We start from the raw sequence: 20,110 nt of genomic DNA, 5'->3' as shown, positions 1-20,110 counted from the left end.
GATTAAGAGTTGGACACTTAACTGACTGAGCCCCCCATGCACCTCCTGTTTTCTGATTATAAAATATCTTTTAGCTTCAGAATACATCTTGCCTACTGTTTCCAGATAAATTAAAATGTATTGCAGGGTTCTTAACCTGAGATTAATGCATACTTTTAATGAGATCTATGAGCAGATTATATACAATTATAGAACTACATCTATTTACATGCAATATTTCTGAAATTATATACATTTATGCAAATTTTTCTGAGGAAGGGTCTACTATTTTCATTAGATGTTCAAAGCGGGTCCATGATCCAAAAAGGTTAAGAACCACTGCTCTAACATTTTCTATACACAGTGAATATCAACAGTTAACACTGACGCACATAAGCACAGATGACTTTCAAATCTTTATCTACTGGAGTTTTCATTTAGCTTTACCACTCAACCTAGACACTGATGCCCATGAACAGAGTTTTCCTCTTACAACACTAAGGAGAATTTGTGAACACAGACCCCCACCTTTAGCAGCTTGGCTTTCATCGTGGAGGTGATGGTTGTGGGGTTGATGAACTGGAAGGAAGGGGCAGCGTTGTTGGGGTACTGCGCCGGGAACTTCACCAGCATCTTGACACGGTGGCTGCTGCAGTGCACAGACACCGTGCAGCTCCTGTCTGCCGCATCCATCTGCAGATGACAAAGGGACAACTGCTCGAGAGACGAACCATCAGGCATCTCTAGATACAAATGAATTTAGACAAGTTAGCTGCAAGCTCTAGGTTCCTGGGACCTGGGGAAAGGGAGACTCTCCAGAGACAAATGAATTTGGAAGATTTATAAAACTCATGTTCAAGACCGATCTTTAACTTTAGCACTGATTTAATAAGTTCAAAGTAATTTGACTTAAAAAAGCTTCATCCTAAAGCTGTGAGGTAGACTGAAACTTGTTATATTTAAGATGAGAAAATAAAGCATGAAGAATTGAAATACTGGATTCAATTGAAAAGTACTCCTAGAAAAATCCATGGAGACACCAAGTGGATTACTGGGTGCCAAGGGTGGGGATGGGGGGGCAATGGGATGTGACTGCAGATGGGTATAGGGTTTTTCAGAGACAATGAAAATGCTTTGGAATTAAGGACGATGGTGGCACAGCTTTGTGACTATACTATGAAATACCAAATTGTACACGTTAGAAGGGTAAATTTGATGATGTGTGAGTTATATCTCAATACTTTTGAAAAAGCACTCCTTGCAAAGCAATCAAGATCTCCCTCTTAAACTAGAATCACTAGGCTAACAACACTGTTCTCAACAAAGGGGGTGTGATCTAAATTGATACAGATAACCAATTAATCAAGGAATCCTTTCACTGTCTTGATTTCTCATGCTGCCAACCAGAAAAGGCTGCTGGAGTAGAGTGGGAAAAGGCACACATGTGGGAAGTCAAGAGACAGATTCAAATATCTCTTCCACGAAATAGCTGCTGACCTCAGACAAGTCATTACATCTCTTAGTGTCTGTTTCTCCTTCTGTAAAGTAGGGAGAAAAGCATGTATTGCAGAGCCTTCTAAAGGCCAAAGGAGGGACACTTGGGTGGCTCAGTCGATTAAGCACCCAACTCTTGATTTTGGCTCAGGTCATGATCTCAGAGTTCTGAGATCAACCCCTGCATTGGGCTCCACGCTAGGTGCGGAGTCTGCTTAGAATTCTCTCTCCCTCTGCCCTTCCCCACAACCCCTCAAAAAAAGGACAAAGGAGATAATTATGGACACACACGTATCCATGACTACTGTTAGTTGAATATAGGCCAAAAAGAAACAAACCAAGATTCAAAACTTCACAGACTCAATTCTCTGAAGGAAACCATTTCAAAACCACCCCAAAAGGAAGGGAGCAAACTTTCCATGTGTTAAATAAACAAAGAGGTTTGGTGACCTTCTTACTATGAATCTAAGTTATCAAGAAAGTGACCAGCTTTAAGGGAAGACAGCACAGCAGAGCCTACAGAACATTGGCAGGTCAGGTTTAGCTTCCAAACTCAGCTCTGCCATTAACTATACTAGTAACCTTTGACAAAACACTAAGCCTTTCTGGATCTGAGTAAATGCCACCCATGGTAAAATGAGGAACTGAGGCATCTGAGAGGATTTTAAGATACACGAGCATGAATTTATTCTTTGGTTCATCTTACGAGAAAATATTACGGTGAGGCTGTAATTTGCATTTGTCAAACATCTCTTTCTCTAGAAAACCTCAAAAATAAAAAAAGCAAGCAGAGGGATTTACCAGTTAGAGCAACAAAGCTATTAGCTAACCGGAATCACAGCTGAAATCGGGCCCTTGCCCACCAAGCACCACCCGCCAGCATGAGAGAATCCCCTAAAGTAGTGAGCACCTCAACGTTGACATTCCGGATCTGCACATTGATCAAAGAGAACTCCTGCTGCAGAGTCTGAGGCAGCCCCAGCTGTTCCGACCTCTTCTCTTCCAGGATACTGCTTGGCGGGTCTTCCTTTAAGACTAGCAGGAGGGAGAGGTTCTTCAGTGGTTGGAAAACAGTTTTGAAAGTGAGCCCAAGAGCAGTTCTGGGGCATCTGCCGTAACTCTGAAATGCAGAGAGGGGCACCTCACCTGAAACACTAGTTTGGCCAATTACCTTCTTCCTCCCCATGGCTTGAGCTGTGCTGGTGATCCGTATCTTGAGTGTGAAGGGTCTTCTCTGGCTCCGGCAGAAGAGAAATGCTCTCAATGAACTCATCAACGCCATCCAATATGTCGTTTGCACAAAGCTGTGACAAAGGGTAGAAGATCTAGCTCTACAAAAGTCAGTGGAAATGATCATCATGGCTAGTTAAGAGTTCAGACTTTAAAAAGTCTGATGACTTTAAAAAACCCCGATGCCTGGGGGGCTCGGTGGTTGAACATCTGCCTTTGGCTCAGGTCGAGGCCCGCATCAGGCTCCCTGCAGGTAGCTTACTTCTCCTTCCGCCTATGTCTTTGCCTCTCTCTCTGTGTCTCTCATGAATAAATAAACAAAGGCTAAAGATGTCAGCCAAAACCCGATATAATCAAAATAGGTGTCACCCACCACCAGATCTACCTGGTTAAATACCTAGGAGAATAGACTCTTTTAACTACCCTGGAAATTTTTCATCCTGTTCACAGTTTAGGCAAGCCTCAGAAAACATTATTTTAAAAATTTCAAGCCTTTCTGGAGTTGGTCAGCTAGCCCAAAACCAAAAATGAACAAATGGTACCTTCTGGAAAAAATATATTTGAAAGGCAGTAGGTGATGATACTTAACCAAAATGCTCAGAGTGACTTTATACTAAGCAGCAAATTCTTTTTAAGATTGATTCATTCATTCATTGATTTTTAAGTAATCTCTACACCCAACATGGGGCTCAAATTTACAACCCTGAGATCAAGAGTTGGATGTTCTCTGAGGCCCCTGGGTGGCTCAGTCAGCTGAATGTCTGACTCTTGGTTTTGGTTCAGGTCATGGTCTCAGGATCATGGGACTGAGGCCTATGTTGAGCTCCACACTCAGCCACGAATCTGCTTGTACCTCTCCTTTCCCTTCTGCTCCTCCCCAGCACCCCCATCTCTCAAGTAAATAAATAAATAAAATCTTTAAAAAAAGAAAGTTGCAGGCTCTCATTCTTAGGTTTTGGCATTAAAAAAAAAAAGAACTGCATGCTCCACCAACTGAGCCAGCAAGGCACCCTGCAAATTGCAAATTTTACCCAGTATCTTTTATTGACCTTATCCAAAGCATCATGGGGGAAGCAACATAAGTGAAGCATGGTTCCTGCCTTTAAGAAATGTAGCCAGTGAGTGAAAGAATCGTTCTGAGATGGAATATAGCAAGGGCAACAGCAGTAGTTCACACCAGGTACAAACCATTATGGTTCATATAAGAAGCATTATCATTTATGGGGCAAACATTGGAAAGGTATTCATAGAATACCTTTTCATAGGTGCTGCTGATGGATGTAAAGGGCTCTGAACACTGCAGAGAGTAAGGTTAGACTTCCTAGTTCATTTAGAAGAAGAGAAAGAAATGAGGTCCACAGGCCATTTGCTCAGTGGGCTACCCAGACTCTCATACCAGGACAAGAGAAAAGGCAGTCAGAGGCTTTTCATGCTTAAAAGTACCAAATACTAAAGTTGGCTCTTGAAAACCTCAAAGCCTCAGTGTGGCCTACACATGCCACTCAGGCCACCAGCAACTATTATTAAATGTCTACCACATATCCTCTAACTGCCACAAATACTAAATCTTGTATTTTTTTTTTTAAGTTTCTAGTGTATCCAGTTACACTCCTCCACAACAGCACTGAATACATACCCTCTGCATCTGGGAATCCACCCGCCACATTCTCAGCGTCTGATCTCGTGACCATGTTACCAGTTGGTAGTCCTTGGACCCTAGAAATCACCAAATGAAAATCCTGGAATTTTTTTTTTTTTTAATTCAACATCAGTTTTGCAACAGGTTGCACTGGAGTGAGATTCTTTCATTCATTCCTTCATCCATCCATTCAACAAATACTTACTGACCATCTCCTAGATGCCAGGCACTGCTCTAAGATACCTGGACAAGCATGAATATCACAGCCTCTGCCTTTATAGATCTCACAGCTCAGTGGTGGCAATTGACAAATGGATAAATACATAATAAAATGTCTGGTAGTGATAGTGTTATTAAAAAAAAAAAAAAAAACACCCAGGATAAGAGAACTGATGGCAGAGCTATTTTTAAACAGGACTCCCTGAGGAAGTCACATTTGAGCAGAAACTTAAATGAAGTGAAATAATAACTGGCAGCTCAGCAGGTGAAGAGGGATGCTGGGATTTAACGTCACATTGAACTTTCGCCTCCACAAATGTTCCTCCTTTTATATGCTCCAGAGGAGCTAAGCGTGAATATGATTTTGTGAAATGAATTGCTTTAAACGTATAATGAAACTTTACTGTTTAAAAGAATTTTTTGATGAAGAGATGTATCTCTTTGTAAAATGGATAATCAATCTCAAATGTTTTTAATTGCCTGAGTTGCATTTTTACATATTAGGTCTGGTCAGAGGGAGATTCTTCTAAAATCGTTTAGGAGCTTTATGAAAGATCAGGGCATTTTGGAGTAATTAGATCATATCTAGAATCTCCTTTACAGCTATCCTTATAGAGCAAAGAATTTAGAAGAGTTTAGAATTGAATTTCATTTGATTCCTTCATTTTACAGATAGGAACATGGAGGCACCAGAGAACATGATTTGTCTGAGCTAAAAGGGGGGTGAGGGGCAAAAGGTCTTGCTCTATGTCATTGCCCTCCATTGGGCCCTCGCTCCTCAATGTTACTGCCTCACAGGACACAACTCTTCTGAACGACTGCCTGTCAGGAGTCCTCTCAACCCTCTGCAGACTCACATTCATGTCAGCAACTGTTTTCTGCCTCCACATCTGGCTTCTTTTCGTGTCCCTGAAGTTATTCCTAATTCCGTTCTAATCGCAAACTCTCTACCAGTGCCTTTGCCCCCATTCCCTCTCGCTCTCTCATAGGGCCCTTGTTTTCTCACATACCTCTTTCTTGCACCCTGTACTTGCCCTCAGAGAGAGAAGGTGGCAGCTCCAAGATCAACTTTGCTCCCTGCTTTTGAAGACAACTTCACTCACAAAACCAGATCCTGCTGCCTCTGGTCATGTTGCCTTACAATCCGGCTTCTATCCTCAATTTGTTTTTGGAATTCTTCTCTTAATGATCGTATGGCTTCCCATTTGTAAAATTAAGTGCTTTTCTCTAATTCTGCACACTGATCCCCCAACACCACCTGAAACCAGTGACTGCCCCCCTGGTCACAACACCCTGATCTTCTTGCTAGCTCTCCAGAAGCTCCTGTACTGCAGCGAAATGCAAAGTCAAAGCCTGAGGTAATCCAGTAAAAATGGACTAAGAAGACATGGCAGTAAAATAAGATGGAGCAGCACTAGTTGAAAAAGAAGTAAAATGCGGGATCCCTGGGTGGCACAGCGGTTTGGCGCCTGCCTTTGGCCCAGGGCGCGATCCTGGAGACCCGGGATCGAATCCCACATCAGGCTCCCGGTGCATGGAGCCTGCTTCTCCCTCGGCCTATGTCTCTGCCTCTCTCTCTCTCTCTCTCTGTGACTATCATAAATAAATAAAAATTAAAAAAAAAAAAAGAAGTAAAATGCAAGAATACACGTGGGAGGATTACATTTATAAAAGGTCCAAGAGGCAAACTGAAACTATTTTGAGGAATCCATTAATGGTGGCAAAACTATAAAAATAAAAACAGAAATTACTTTTATAAATATTAGGACAGTGTTTCCTTCCAGGGAAGGGAAGGGACAGTTACCTGGGGCTCTGGCAATATTCTCTTTCTAGACTGTGGTGGTAAGTTACATAGATTAACACTTCAAAATTGGTAAGACTAAATAAATTTATTTTAAAAAATTTTTTTAAAAAATTGGTAAGACTGTGCATGTTTTATGTAATTTTCTAGACAGATGATATATTTTACAGTAAGAAGGGATCTGAAGAAACACCTGTAACTTGTACTCAAAATCTTGCTACTGACTAGATGGTCCTGATTTACACAGCTCACCCTGCCAGCTTACAGATGACACAGATAACTGAAAATGGGTTGCTAAAAACTTTTCGTTTCAAGCCAAAACTACAGGCCAACCTCTCCCTGCCAGACCATGAGGAAGCTACATCCTCTGTTCACTATGGCAAAATGCAAGATAGGAAGTTGAAAGCCAAAGTCGTGCATGCAAATTGATGGGATAAAGACCAAGCAGCCTCATGTTTCTAGAAGCAGGGATATTTGGGAAATAAAAAAATGAGAAAATTAAGAGGATGATCAAAAAAGTCCCTTTAAAAGCTATCCTGAAAAAAGAGGCTTGTGAAGGTCACAGATAAGCAGGGATAAGATGAGTGCTCTAATCTCAAGTCTACCAGACCTGAGACAGACTCTGGACAGGCCACTCCACTACTTGCCTTTCTTTCTGTAATACGGAAAGACCAAGAAATATACTTCTGTTCCATAAAAACTTTAGAGATCGTGACAATAAGATCTCAGGATAAGAGAGGCTGCGTGGTAAGCTGGTGGAGGAGCTGAGGCTGAGGGCTTCTGAGTCCATCAGGCTTGGCTTTGCATTGGTGAGGACTGGCTAGATGGAAGCTGCAATAACAAACAATCCCCAAATGTCGGCGGCTTAAAGCAAGGACATCTTGCTCACTCCACATCTGCACCTCATCCTCACTCCTGATGGGCACAGCTCCAGCTGGCTTTGGGCCAGATGGTGTGGCAGAAGCGAGGAGAGAGTATAATTGTACCATGGTTGCTAACGCTTCAACCCTGAAGAGATCGCATCACTCTGTTTGTGTTTCATGATCGAAGCAAGGCTTATGGCCAAACCCATCTTCGAGGAGGAGGGAGGTGTAACACACCACTATGTGTTGCGAAGGGAACTGGGAATATGTGGTGGGTAGTGCTGATGAGGACCTCAGGTCTCCTTCCTCCGCAGAGAGGCAAGGAGTAAATGCCAGACTTCTGAGGATTGTCAACCCAGAGTTTTTCACCCCTAGAGATGGCCCAACAGCAAGTCTGTCAATCAATTTCTTGCAGATCTCTTCCACAAAGGTGAGAGATGACATCGAACCTCAGAGAAGAGGTGGGAAGCTGGGAGAAAAGCTGCAGCCACACATCCCTTTCCCTTTCTACCGTGAAAAGTGGTGGTCCCCCGACTCTCTCATTCCTCAAGTCCAGCCCTGAGGGGTCTGTGTCCTCCACACCAGACCACACAGCCAACCCTACTGGAGCTGCTGTGGAATAGGGCTCAGAAGGAAATCAGGCTCCCACTCACCCTCCTTCTGTTTCCTCCACTGGAACTCCAGCACCACGTCATCGTGCCCCACAAAGGTATGGACCGGGGTATTCAAGTCAAAGACATTCCACAAGAGAAGACTGTTTTCCCTCCGCAGCTGAGGGACCATCACAGTCACCAAGCCGTTGCTGAAAGGCTAGGACAGCAAAGGGAAAAGCAGACGATTATTCCAGGGAGGGTTGGCTGAATCTTGAATTACCAAAGCTGGAATGCTTTCCTAACTAAAATAAATAAGATGATGGAGGGCCCCACCCATCTGGGGAAATGTGTTCCAGATACCACAAGTTAACTACCACATCTAATTTTCTTTTGCATTTATTCTGCTTTGTCTTTGCATGGAAGGAACCACAGCAAGTAAAAAATAAAGCTAAGCCAAATACTTGGAGGACTTTAAATTCTAAAATAAGCTGCACACCAGAACACATTGTTTCACATCCAGAATGAGTCTGCAAGACACACTGGGGAAAACCCCAGAGCAGCGAGAATTCTTGCCATGTGGAAAAGCACCAGAAGCATAGCATCCCCATGAAGCATCACCTTCTCATGGCTTCCAATACTATAGCTATTCAGAGAAAAACTCTCTGATTTCAGGACTGACACGTTTTACTTATCAACACTTAATCTGCTCAGTAGCTAAGGGGCCCATTTGGTAGATAATCAGACTCTGTTTTTTAAGGAATAAACTAAAGTCACCTAAAAGCCCATTTATCTTCACTCTCACTCCTGGCAGCACTCCTGGACTTCTCTGTTTATTTTTTAGAGTAAACATATTAATCCAGAGAAGTATTTCAATTCATAAGAACAATGTCTGATTTCTTGACAAGCGCTCCCAGTTGCAAAAGCCACTTAATACCTAAATTATCTTCTATGTTTCACAGTGCCTCGGGGTGACAGCCTAATGCACAAAGGCAGCTTTATTCATCCCTGTGCTCCCTTTCAAGTTGACACTGAAGAAAATATATTATCTCTGATCAGAAGCTATCAATGTGGCAATGGAAAAACTGTTGGAAGGCTAATAGCTTATCTCCTCTATCTGTAGCATTTTATGGTTTATAAAGCATTTTAAGATACCATTTTTCAAAAGGAAAGGCATATTGTGCACGTACTAAATGCCACTGAATTGCATACTTTAAAATGGTAAATTTTATCACAATAATAAAAAGGAAGGCTCCATAAAATTATCCGTTTCTACAGAGGAAGAAACTATTGTTCAAAAGCATCCAGCATCTTGCCCAAGGCACACAGATATTACATGGTTCACTGCAACATTATTCACAACAGCCCAAATATGGAAACAACCAAAATGTCCATCAGTGGATGAATAGATAAAGAAGATGTGTTACATGTATACAATGGAATATTATTCAGCCATGAGAAAGAAGGAAATCCTGTCATATGCCACAACATGGGTAGACTCAGCATTATGCATAGTGAAATAAGTCAGAGAAAGACAAATACTGTGTGATATCAGTTATAGGGAATCTAAAAAAGCTGAGTTCCTAGAAACAGAGAGTAGAATGGTGATTCAAAGGCTGATAGGTGGGGGAAATGGGGAAATGTTGGTCAAACTTCCAGTTTGAAGATGCGTAAATTCTGAGGATCTAAAATACAGCATGGTGATGATAATTAAAAATACTGTACTAGACTCTTGAAAGTTGCTAAGAGAGCAGATGTTCAATGATCTCAATACAAAAAAAAGAAATGGTAATTATGTGATGTGACAGAGGTATTAGCTAATGCCGTGGTACTAATAGTCTTACAATACGTAAGTGTACAAATCAATGGGTGTCCACTTTGAACTTATACAATGTTACATGTCCATTACATCTTAATAAATCTTGGGAAAAAATTAAAAGGCACCGATGGACCCAAAACCCAGGTCTTCTGAATCTAAAACCAGATGTCCTTCCACCACAATCCACTGATGGCAAGTCCTACAACCCACTAGCTCCATCTGCACCCCCTTCCCCTGTCATTAGTGAGCACCTTCCTGCAGCCCAGCCTCCCAGTCAGTCTATGGTCCGCGATCCTCACACCAATTCTTCCCCAACATTCCAAGGGCAAGTTTTTAGACACATAACAGCTTTGATGCTGTCATTATTGCCTTTGCCCCACCCCTCAGCCAAGACAGAAGGAGAAAACTGCCTCACAAAGAAAATAAGAGAAGACAGCCCTTGGCCTCCATGTCTGGAACACCGCGGTGAAGCTCTCCAGCAGGAGGTTAGGGTATCCCACTCACAGTGTATCTGGCCTTCCAGACAGGCACCTGGCAAGGGAGAATGCTGAGGTATTTCCGAGGCTGGCGGTAATCCCAGAACTGGAAGAAAGAAAGCAGGATAATTTGTGAAATAAATGCCGTTAAAAAACTCAACAATTGAGGGCAGCCCCGGTGGTGCAGCGGTTTAGCGCCGCCTGCAGCCCAGGGCGTGATCTGGAGACCCTGGATCGAGTCCCACATCAGGCTCTCTGCATGGAGCCTGCTTGTGTCTCTGCCTCTCTCTCTCATTCTCTTTGCATCTCTATGAATAAATAAATAAAATCTTTAAAAAAAAAAAAAAACTCAACAATTGAAATTAATTCAGCCTGTGGTCCCTTGGCTCCCTGTCCATGGTGTGTCCTGGCAGCCCCCTCACCATCGGAGCAGGGCAGAGATACAAACCTTCCCCAGCTATAAACATTACAGAATTGCCCGCCTTCAGGAGGACAATTAAACAGGCCTGCAAGTGAAAGGTCAGAGTGACATGTTTCCACCCTGTGTCACTTTTATGCCGTGTAGGACAACATAACTAACTGCTAACAATAGCTGATGTGCTGACTGCATACTGCATTCCAGATGGAGCTTAGAGCTTTAGGTTTTTGATCCTATTTAATCTTCACAACCACCAAATAATGGGTGTTATTCATTTCTTTCTCAAAGGTAGGAGCTAAATTACTAAACAGTCTAACCTGCCCAAGCTTACACAAGGAAGAGGTGGCTGTTTGGACATGTACACACTCACCCACTCCACCACTGAGCATGAGGAACATGAGGCTGCGGAATACATATAGGTGAACCAGACATACTGTGCCTTAGAGACACCTGTGCTTTCTAGTGAAGGGAAAGCTACACTCAGAACCCAAGCATTTGTCATGAAGCAGGAAACGGTAGAGCACCAAAGGCAGGAGGAAACTCTGAACTATTCAAGTATTAAGAAATTATTTTCTTTTCTTTTTTAAGAAATTATTTTCAAAAATAGATTATAGTTTGGCAGTTTCTTAAAAAGTTAAATGTGCATTAACCATTAATCCAGTGATCCCAACTCCTAAGTATTTGTCCTGGAAAACTGAGAAGTTCCGTTCATGGGAAAATCTACACGTGAATGTTTATAGCAGCTCTATTCACAATCATCAAAAATTGGAAACACCCAATGTCCCTCAACAGGTTCAACAGAAAATAAACTGTAGTATATCTCTAGAAGAGATTAGTACATACCAACTAAAAGTACATGATCTATTGATTCTTAAAACAACTTGGATGATCTTGAAAGTGCTATATCCTAAGTGAAAGAAAACAACTCAGAAAGTTTCATATTGAAATTATTCCATTTAAATGACCTTCTCAAAAAACAAAACTACAGTGATAGAGAACAGAAGTTAGGGATTGGAGGAGAGTGTGGCTATAAAAGGATCAGATCACAAGAGGTTAATTCTTGTTTCTTCTGACAACTCTCTTTTTGCCAAATTTGGGCTTAATATGCAAAATAATAAAATTGTTAGGATGTTTTTTCCATCTAAACTGCTTTGAGGTTTCCCAGATGGCTATAGGGAAAACTATAACCCTTATCTTCTCAAAGAAGGGAAACTGGAAATCATTAGGTCTTCTTGGCATCCTCCAGAATTTTAATTAGGTCAACACTTTTTGAAGGCTTTCCTGTTATCAAGTCTGCCAATGTGAAAAACCAGCAAATAAAAAAGTTCAGCCCCCCAAGTTAATTATATCCAAGTAAAATATTAGTATATTTCAGCTACCAGTTACTCTTCATCTTGGACAGAAGCACATTCATGTTTATTTATAGACTGTCACTATAACTGTTAACAGAACCAATCCTTTATTTAAAAAAAAAAAGACTTGTTTTCAGATTTAAGTATGGTCAATTGGTGAGCATTATAACATATTATTATGGGTTAAGTCAAGAGAACTCTGGGGACTTGACCAAGTCCTCACTCACTTGATAACAAGATCTTATTCTCAAGGCAACCACTTAAGTCTGTTTCAATCTGACAGACTGGTCACTAAGAACCAGAGCAGCTATGCCATCCTCTCATCCATTGGTGATTTCTGCTTTTCTCTTACTTGCCAAAAGGCCCTTGCTACAAGCTATAGAACAGAAAGGAAGGTTTCTGAAGAAATATCAGAAGAGCCTCAGGCAAGAAAGAACCAAGTTTTTGCACAGCCTTGTGAGTACAGGGCTCTTAGTAAGGCCAGCCATGACCCACGGGCAATTATACATCTGTCAGGAAGTACCAAGGAACTGTGTCTGGATTTCCAGGACTCTTTATCTAGAAGAAGGTAATGTTGTTAAGTAGACTGCTTAACCCAAGATCAGGGAAAAAAACAATCATTAAACTAGTATGAAGTAATTTCATTGTAGTTAATGTTCTATTTTTATTATTTTTTAATGTTCTACTTTGTTTTAGTGTTCTATTTTTAATGATCAAAATCCTTTGCTTTCTTTGCGATCTAGCTCTACCCCTCAATTCAAGAGTTTCACAGTTTAACAATTTACAAACTCAGGTGAAATATTCATTCAACGGTATCTTATTCTGGCACACTGCTTAAATTCAGAAAATAAAAAAATAATAAAAACGTATTACTACAAATTATAAGCTGATGTATTATCAGGTAAACTTAAGAAAATGATTATGTAGGGAAAAAAATGACATACTGAGCCTGATCTACAAATTACTAAAAACGATGGTTGACCATTATGCAAAGTGCCTTTAAAACTGCTCCACTTTTTCCAATTATGCTATTCATATATACTCAATAAAAACTGTCTTCCTTCCACCAGGACACAGTGGAATAAATCAAATACCATGTTAAAAATCTCATTTAATTTGTGATCTCGGCCTACAAACAAGGAATAAGGACTGAGTTTCACATGTGGAAAGTGGCCTGTTAGCTGCCTTACAACCCATGGACTCCAGCCTCCCAGGTGGTAAAAATGTCATTGAATAGCAAAAAACTTAAGGAAAGAGGAGGATGTGAACTGGATGGTTTCTGGGTTCTGAACTTGGTGACAAGGTGACAAAAACCCAAACCCAAAACAAACAAAAAAAGCTACCCACATAAAAGTGAATGACAACCCTAAGGGATTTACAAACCTCAAGACAGAAGTTAACTTTTCAGGCCTTAGTGTTATGATCCTAGTTTTGCTCACCAGACCAAAAAATGACACTGTACATGTGCCCACATAAACAAAGCATTTTGTTAATGATGCGGAATCACAAAATTACTAAGCAAATTTCTATGGCCAAATTTCTTTCCTTCCAGACAGGGACCCAACCACAAGGAGGACCCGTGGAAGGAGGCTGACCCTGTGCTCTGCATCCGATGGTCAAGCCAGGAAAAACAAACAAGAAATGCTGCACTCGGAGATAAACCATAAATAATAGGGTCACTGAAACACATAAACCCTCGAGCATTTCCTGTAAGTTAGAGAGAATCTCTAGTAAAACAACCCTCTGCCTGACTTTTGCAATGCTGATGACTGAAGATGTCCTGACTTTTGCAGATACAATAATCATGCGAGAAAACTGCTGGTTTTCTACCTCAGGGAGACTAATCATAAACTTGGTAACCTTAACAATTTTGTGAGCTTTTCTTCTTTACTTCTATCTGGTTTTGTTTTGTGTTGTTTTGTTTCCTGAAATCTGACTTCCTGGCAGCTTCTTTACAAATAAACTTCTCCTTTCTAAATGGTTTAGTCTGACTTCCTTTCACAAAGGGACAGAAGAAAACCCTCTGAACAAATCCCAGGAGCCACATCAGAGATACGCTACTCCATCATTCCTACTGGCCTACGCAACCAAGTTTACTGGCCCAGTTCCCCAAGAGGCACACCCACCCCTAAGCACACACGCTATGCTGACTGTATCTTTCCTTCTGAAGAAAGTGCTGTTACAAAATCTGAGGCCTCCAAACACAGCTCCCCCAGATGTCCCCATGGGTCACTCACCTTGACAGAGTTGTCTTGACTGGAAGTAGCAAGAATGTGCTCAACATCTGGGTGCCAGGCCAGGCCATGGATTTTAGAGAGGTGAGCTGCGAGATATTCCACTGCTGTACTGGGTTTCTACAACAGGATCAGCACCGAATGTTGTCAGTTTATCAAGAATTCACTGAGTGCCTACCATGTAACAGTCTGCTGGGGGCTGGGTGGGACACAAAAACACTACTGGGTACTGTATCTATCCTTAAGAAACTCCACTTTGTTTTGTTTAAAAAAAATAAAACAGAAGAAGACTTACCCAGCTCTCCTTCACACATGCTCTCTCTATGGGCCTGTGAACCTGATTTCTTTCTACTCCAGCCCCACTCATGGTTTTACGGAAGGATACAGGGTATTGGGTGTTCTTCCCCTCAGTAGTACAGTCTACAACCCCTGCTCCCTTTCCTCACTATCACCCAAGGAGAGGGGCTGTGACATTCAAACAGACCTGACCTCAAGACTGGAGGTAAAACCACCAATCTTAAAGTAATTGAGCACCAAGATCCCAAAAGAAAATGAACACACTGCACAAAAGAAAACTATACATGATTAATAAACTTATATAAAACAAGCAAGCTCAGGAGGAAACCTCGGAAATATACATTAAAGTAAGATTTTATTAAGCTATCAGATTAAAAGATATTTGTAAATAATACTCAACGCTGGTGAGGTTGCACTTGTCACTGCTGGTATTTATACACAATAGTACAACCTTTTGGCAAAAACTTTGACAATTTTTACCAAGCAACTTAAAATGTTCCTTTCTTAAGAGAATATTCCAATTTCACAAAAAGCTTTAGATAACAAAAGATATTCATCTTGGTGTTATTTGGAACACCAGACAACCAGAAACAACACAAAAAGTGGAGAATAATTAAATTTTAGGGTCAATTATGGTATAGCTCTCCAACATAATATGATATAGCCACTAAATGTTAGATTTAGGGATTATAGCACAGGGAAGATGTATCTATTATAACATTAAATGGAAAAAGTATATGTGACCGTATACATGGTACGATAAACCATGTGTTTTAAAAAGTACAAGAAAACACCAAAATGTTAGCATGTCTCTAGGTAATAGGTCTATAAATGTTTATTTTCTCTTTTACATTTTCTACAGACATCTATTACTTCTATAATTAGCATTAGTCTATGAGGCTAAGGGTAGTCTCCAGAAAAAGTCTCCCTAAGTTCAAATCCCGACAACAAACCAGGCCTCAGTTTACTCATCTGTAGAACGAGGATAAAAATAGTACTTACTTTAAAGTTAGTTATAACAAGAGTTCTGAGAACAATACCTATGCATAGTAAACGTTTAGTAAATGTTACTATTAGTCATTTGGGTGTTTGAATGAAATCCAACCTTGCCACCCATACTGCACTTTTTAAAAGCCTCTGATGCTTGGTGCCATCAGCACTATTTTGACACTCGCAAGTGCTAGAGAAGGAAAAATATGACCTACAAGTTTTAAATCGATCTAAACAAAAGTCTTAAGTATTAACAGAAAAAAAAAAAAAAAAAAGCTAAAACCCTTTATACAAAGTAGATAAAATTGGGACACCTGGGTGGCTCAGCAATTAAAAAATCTTTTTTAAATATTTTATTTATTTATTCATAGAGACAGAGAGAGAGACAGAGGCAGAGATACAGGCAGAGGGAGAAGCAGGCTCCATACAAGGAGCCTGACGTGGGACTTGATCCCAGGTCTCCAGGATCACGCCCTGGGCTGAAGGTGGTGCTAAACTGCTGAGCCACCCAGGCTGCCCATAAATAAAATATTTAAAAATAAATAAATAAATAAAATTGCTGAGGGAAGTCAGGACTCTTAGTAGACCAGTTGAGAAGACTAGAGAGGAACAGTTTGGCCGTCTCTTTCTGCAACATAAGGAATACTACTGGTTTTTTAATACTAGTTTGGAAAAGTACTGACAGGATTTATGCCTAAGTACCCAAATGGTTTGTTTTGCCTATGGCCTGAAAATGGTCTTGCCTATGGCCTGAAAACAAGTGTGTATGCACTACAAATTAGCCAAATATTTTATTTAAACCATTTACTACATTTAAATGCTGTGCTAGTGATGCAAGGAACAAAATCAATCACAATTTAAGAAATAAAGAGAGGAGAGAATGGCTCTTACCAGACCGGACTAAGAGACAGAGACAAAAAAACAATAGAAGATGTACCCATCTAACCCATACTTACAAAATCACCTTTTCATCTAAGAGCCACATAAGGCAGAGGGCTTCAGCCAGCACACGATTCCCTAACAGGCTGTGTCGCCTAATCCAGCAGACTCCCCATCTCTGCCCAGCCATATGACCTACTCCCTGCCACAGGCAAAGGGCAGGGCTGCCAGAAGCCATACTGACACCAGACAGCATCCAGGCAGATAGTTTCGGGAAAACTAAAAGTAGGCACTCCCTACAGAGGCTAAGGGGCTAAGGAGCTCTAGCCTCCAGTTTTAGGAAGCAGAAAGCAGTATGACACCCCAGGTCTTACAAAGTTGACTGCTCAGTGCATTACTACCCAATCATCTGGCAGTTAGGTATGGGGGATCCTTTCCCCATGTCATTATTTTTACTGATGCCAACAAACCAAACAACAGACTCTCCATGGTGGCAGCAGCCCAGGACCCTGCACCTTTCCTGCCCATCAGTTACACAGGGTGTACAGGGAGAAATTATGCTCTGCAAGCTCTTGTGAGGTTAATGGATCAGCTGGATGTCTAAGAGAGAATTTGAGCACCCTAACTTCCTCACCTCAGTGATTTATACCAAGAATACTTAGGATGGAGTATGTCCTAGTACAACCAGTTTGTCCTCTGCCATCCGGGGCAGGGATAAGAAGCCTGCTGACCATTCTAGAATAGTGTCTGGTCCCCAGGCTTGACCTCCTCAATGACACACACACTCATTATTATTATATTCGTTTTGAAGATATGGTAACTGAGGCTTGGAGAAGTGTCATGACTCAGCTGGTATCATAATTAGGAGGCAGCAAAATGGGGCTCTAACTTAGGTCAGGCCCAGTTTATTTTCTTAAACACTGATCATCATATTCTCTATCTTCTTTCAACATCAATTCGATCAGAAAGCAAATGTCATCTGGTAACTGTGATCTTCAAATGGCAATTTGGCACCGTGCAGAAGGCACCCGGGCCTCTTCTCAAGATGAGTCCTGCTTACTGACAATATCCTCCTCATTCCCCTGGGAGGGACTACAGATGAACTGGGGTCAGAGGAAGAGATTACTCACCCGCTTGTCCCATATCCGCACATCCCCGTCGTGACTGGTGGCGAGGCAATTAGCATTTTTTTTGTTCCATTTGACCTGTGAGGCACCGGCTGCAAAGACAAATCAGGGGAAGAAAGTAGCTGCCCTCAACCCCTCTGGCACCAGAGTGGAGCGCATCCAGGGTGGCTGGATAACGAGTTCCAGCTGAAGGAGAATAGAACCCTTCAAGTTTCTATGACCACACCAGCTCCACCACTGAAGAGAAAATGAGGCCAAAAAATAAATGAATTAACACATTGGAACAGGATCAGAGTCACCTAATTGAGGAAATAATCTCACTTAGGAAAGAACTCTACAGGTTACCTCCGTGCAGAATCAGCAGGGAAACAGTTTCTCATGAGCAGCAGCTCAACATGGCTCTATTGGTTGGTAACTGACTACTCATTACACAACCTGGCTCTCTGTCACCCGCTGGCCAACCTGGCGCTGCCACTCGGAAGAGCCTCTGCTTGATTCCTACTCCTTCCCGCTTACTCCCTTACTATTTAGGAGGGCAACCTTGGAGAAACAAAGGTTCCTGAACCTTAACTGAAGAATAAGGCCCTGGGTCGCCCAATTCTGCCCTCCAAAGTGTATGTGCACCAGCCCCCCCGCGCCCCCACCCACCCCCCACACTCTCTCCTCCCATCAGTGGTTATGCATGGCCACTGGCCCGGTATTAAATCAGGGAACAGGAACGTCCCTGGCTCTGTGAACAGAGTCCTCTCACCACTCTGTCAACACAAAAAGGTAACAACAGTAACAAGGGAGCATAAGATGCCAGAGGGGCTGAGACCTGTAAAAAACTAGGACATATCAGCACTTCTAGCTGACTCTTAAAAATAACCAAATTAATTAAGTTAAACCAGAACAACACAATGGCTCTCCTTCCCATCTCTTCTTGTCCTTGCTCAGACCACACATAATACTTCCCCTTTTGGGTGGGTGTTTATTACTGGGGACACCATCATGGATCCAGGGCTTTGGAAGGCAGCCTGATCCAAGAAGTCTAGAGTGGGACCGACACACCAAGGACTCAGAATCTAACAGGAAATCGAATTAAGGCCCAGAAGTTATCCTTGTTTGGTTTGGGTGAGGATATTGGTTTGTTTTGTTTTTTGCTTGAGATACAGGGCATCTTGAGTCACCTAAGAATGAATGGTGGAGACCCCTAAAGGAGGGAAGCTAGTGTAGGAGACAGTTTCTTCGCACGAGAGGGTCTCAGCTCAAGGAAAAAGTGAGTAGGAAGAGCCTGCCCCATTCCCTCAAGATAGAAGTACTCAAGGATTTCCAAAAAATCTACTTTCCCTAGTGCAGGGCTCCATCGAACCATGAAGCCTTCCAGAGGCTAAGTCAACCTGTTCTACTAGGATTATGACAACAGAGCCAAACAGAGTTCCCAGCCCCTAGGTGTTCCTGGACATAGAATACTCGAGTACACACAGGCTCTTGTTACTCCCTACCCCAAGGCATAAACAACACACTCACGGAGAGATAGGGGCCATGGACCCTGGGAGACAATACTAGCCAAGGTTGTACCTCTCCGGGAGTGGTAGATCAAGGAGCTTACCAAAATCTACAACCTCTCATTTGCTGCTTTTCTCCCAGGGCAGCTTTGCTACCACTTAGAAATCTCACTGAGGTGCAAAATGAAAGAGGCCTTCTTTAGAGGACTTACAACAGAAGAGAAAGCAATCAGAACAAGTAGGCTGAAAGAAAAGAGCTGTCTTTCTTTTTACAGCTCCTCTACAACCAATCTAACTTAACCTCTAAGTAGAAGCAACAAAATCTCAGGGAGGTAACTGAGGCATTTACAGACCATTTGTATTTTTATTCAATTGGATATCCTCCGCAACCATGTCTATGGGCCATCGTGTGTCTCAGATCAATAGTGCCTAAAAGTCAAGGTGGCAGGGGCGAAGGGGAGCCTAAATCAGCAGATTTATTAAGCACTTAGCACAGAGGCACAGGTGCTTGATTACTACTGCCATTAAACAACATTTACAGAGCATCTCCTCAGGTCAGACACAAATGCTGACTTTGGTCTAGAGGACTGAAAAAAACAGGTCCCTAACTGCAGAGAACAGATAATCCACCTGCTTAATACAGTCATGATGCTCAGTGTCTTTATTTTATTTTATTTTTTCTCAGTGTCTTTAGATGATAAGGTATGGAGATGTCGAAAAAAAAAAAAAAGAAGAATCATGTGATCATTTTGGAGCAAACATCAAATGTGAATTCAGATGTACCAAAAAGATACAAAGCAGCAGGATTTAAGAGACATATTATGTATATATTAACAAGGATGCCAAAATAAATTACTGATGGGGCACCTGTGTGGGGCATTGGTTAAGCAGGTGATCCTTGGTTTCAGCTCAGGTCATGATCTTGGGATTGTGAGATCGAGCCCCACATTGGGCTCCATGCAGAGTCTGCTTGGATTCTCTCCCTCACTCTAGGCCCCCAACTCCTCTCTCTCTCTCTCTCAATCTTTCCAAAAGTAAATAAATAAATCCTCAAACCACAATACTGATGACTGGGCTTCATCACCAGTTCTATGCCCAAATTATGTTCTCAGTAATTACTGGGAATACCCGGTAACAGCCCCAAAGCAGAATTCCAAAAACAGTCAATTCCAACTGAGCAATGAAAACAGGTAGATCAGAAAGTAATTTCAAAGTT

General features: G+C 41.8%; 1 protein-coding gene across 3 annotated transcripts in view; it reads right to left on the bottom strand.

Moving 5' to 3' along the window:
* Positions 1–20,110, bottom strand: part of WDR59 (WD repeat domain 59) — a 104,126-nt gene that overhangs the window by 44,289 nt on the left and 39,727 nt on the right. For all 3 annotated transcript variants that reach the window (XM_025426830.3, XM_025426831.3, XM_025426833.3), the window contains exons 7-14: positions 17,411–17,499; positions 14,118–14,234; positions 10,139–10,216; positions 7,879–8,035; positions 4,340–4,419; positions 2,645–2,777; positions 2,384–2,508; positions 508–672 (exon numbers count right to left, since the gene is read on the bottom strand). In XM_025426830.3, the coding sequence (XP_025282615.1) occupies positions 508–672; positions 2,384–2,508; positions 2,645–2,777; positions 4,340–4,419; positions 7,879–8,035; positions 10,139–10,216; positions 14,118–14,234; positions 17,411–17,499 (944 nt within the window). The remainder of the gene's footprint in view (positions 1–507; positions 673–2,383; positions 2,509–2,644; positions 2,778–4,339; positions 4,420–7,878; positions 8,036–10,138; positions 10,217–14,117; positions 14,235–17,410; positions 17,500–20,110) is intronic.

Source organism: Canis lupus, chromosome 5, assembly GCF_003254725.2.
Source record: "Canis lupus dingo isolate Sandy chromosome 5, ASM325472v2, whole genome shotgun sequence".
NCBI classification, from domain to species: Eukaryota; Metazoa; Chordata; class Mammalia; order Carnivora; family Canidae; genus Canis; species Canis lupus.
The sequence above is the reverse complement of the archived record's forward strand: the minus strand, read 5'-3'. Positions and strand labels throughout refer to the sequence as shown.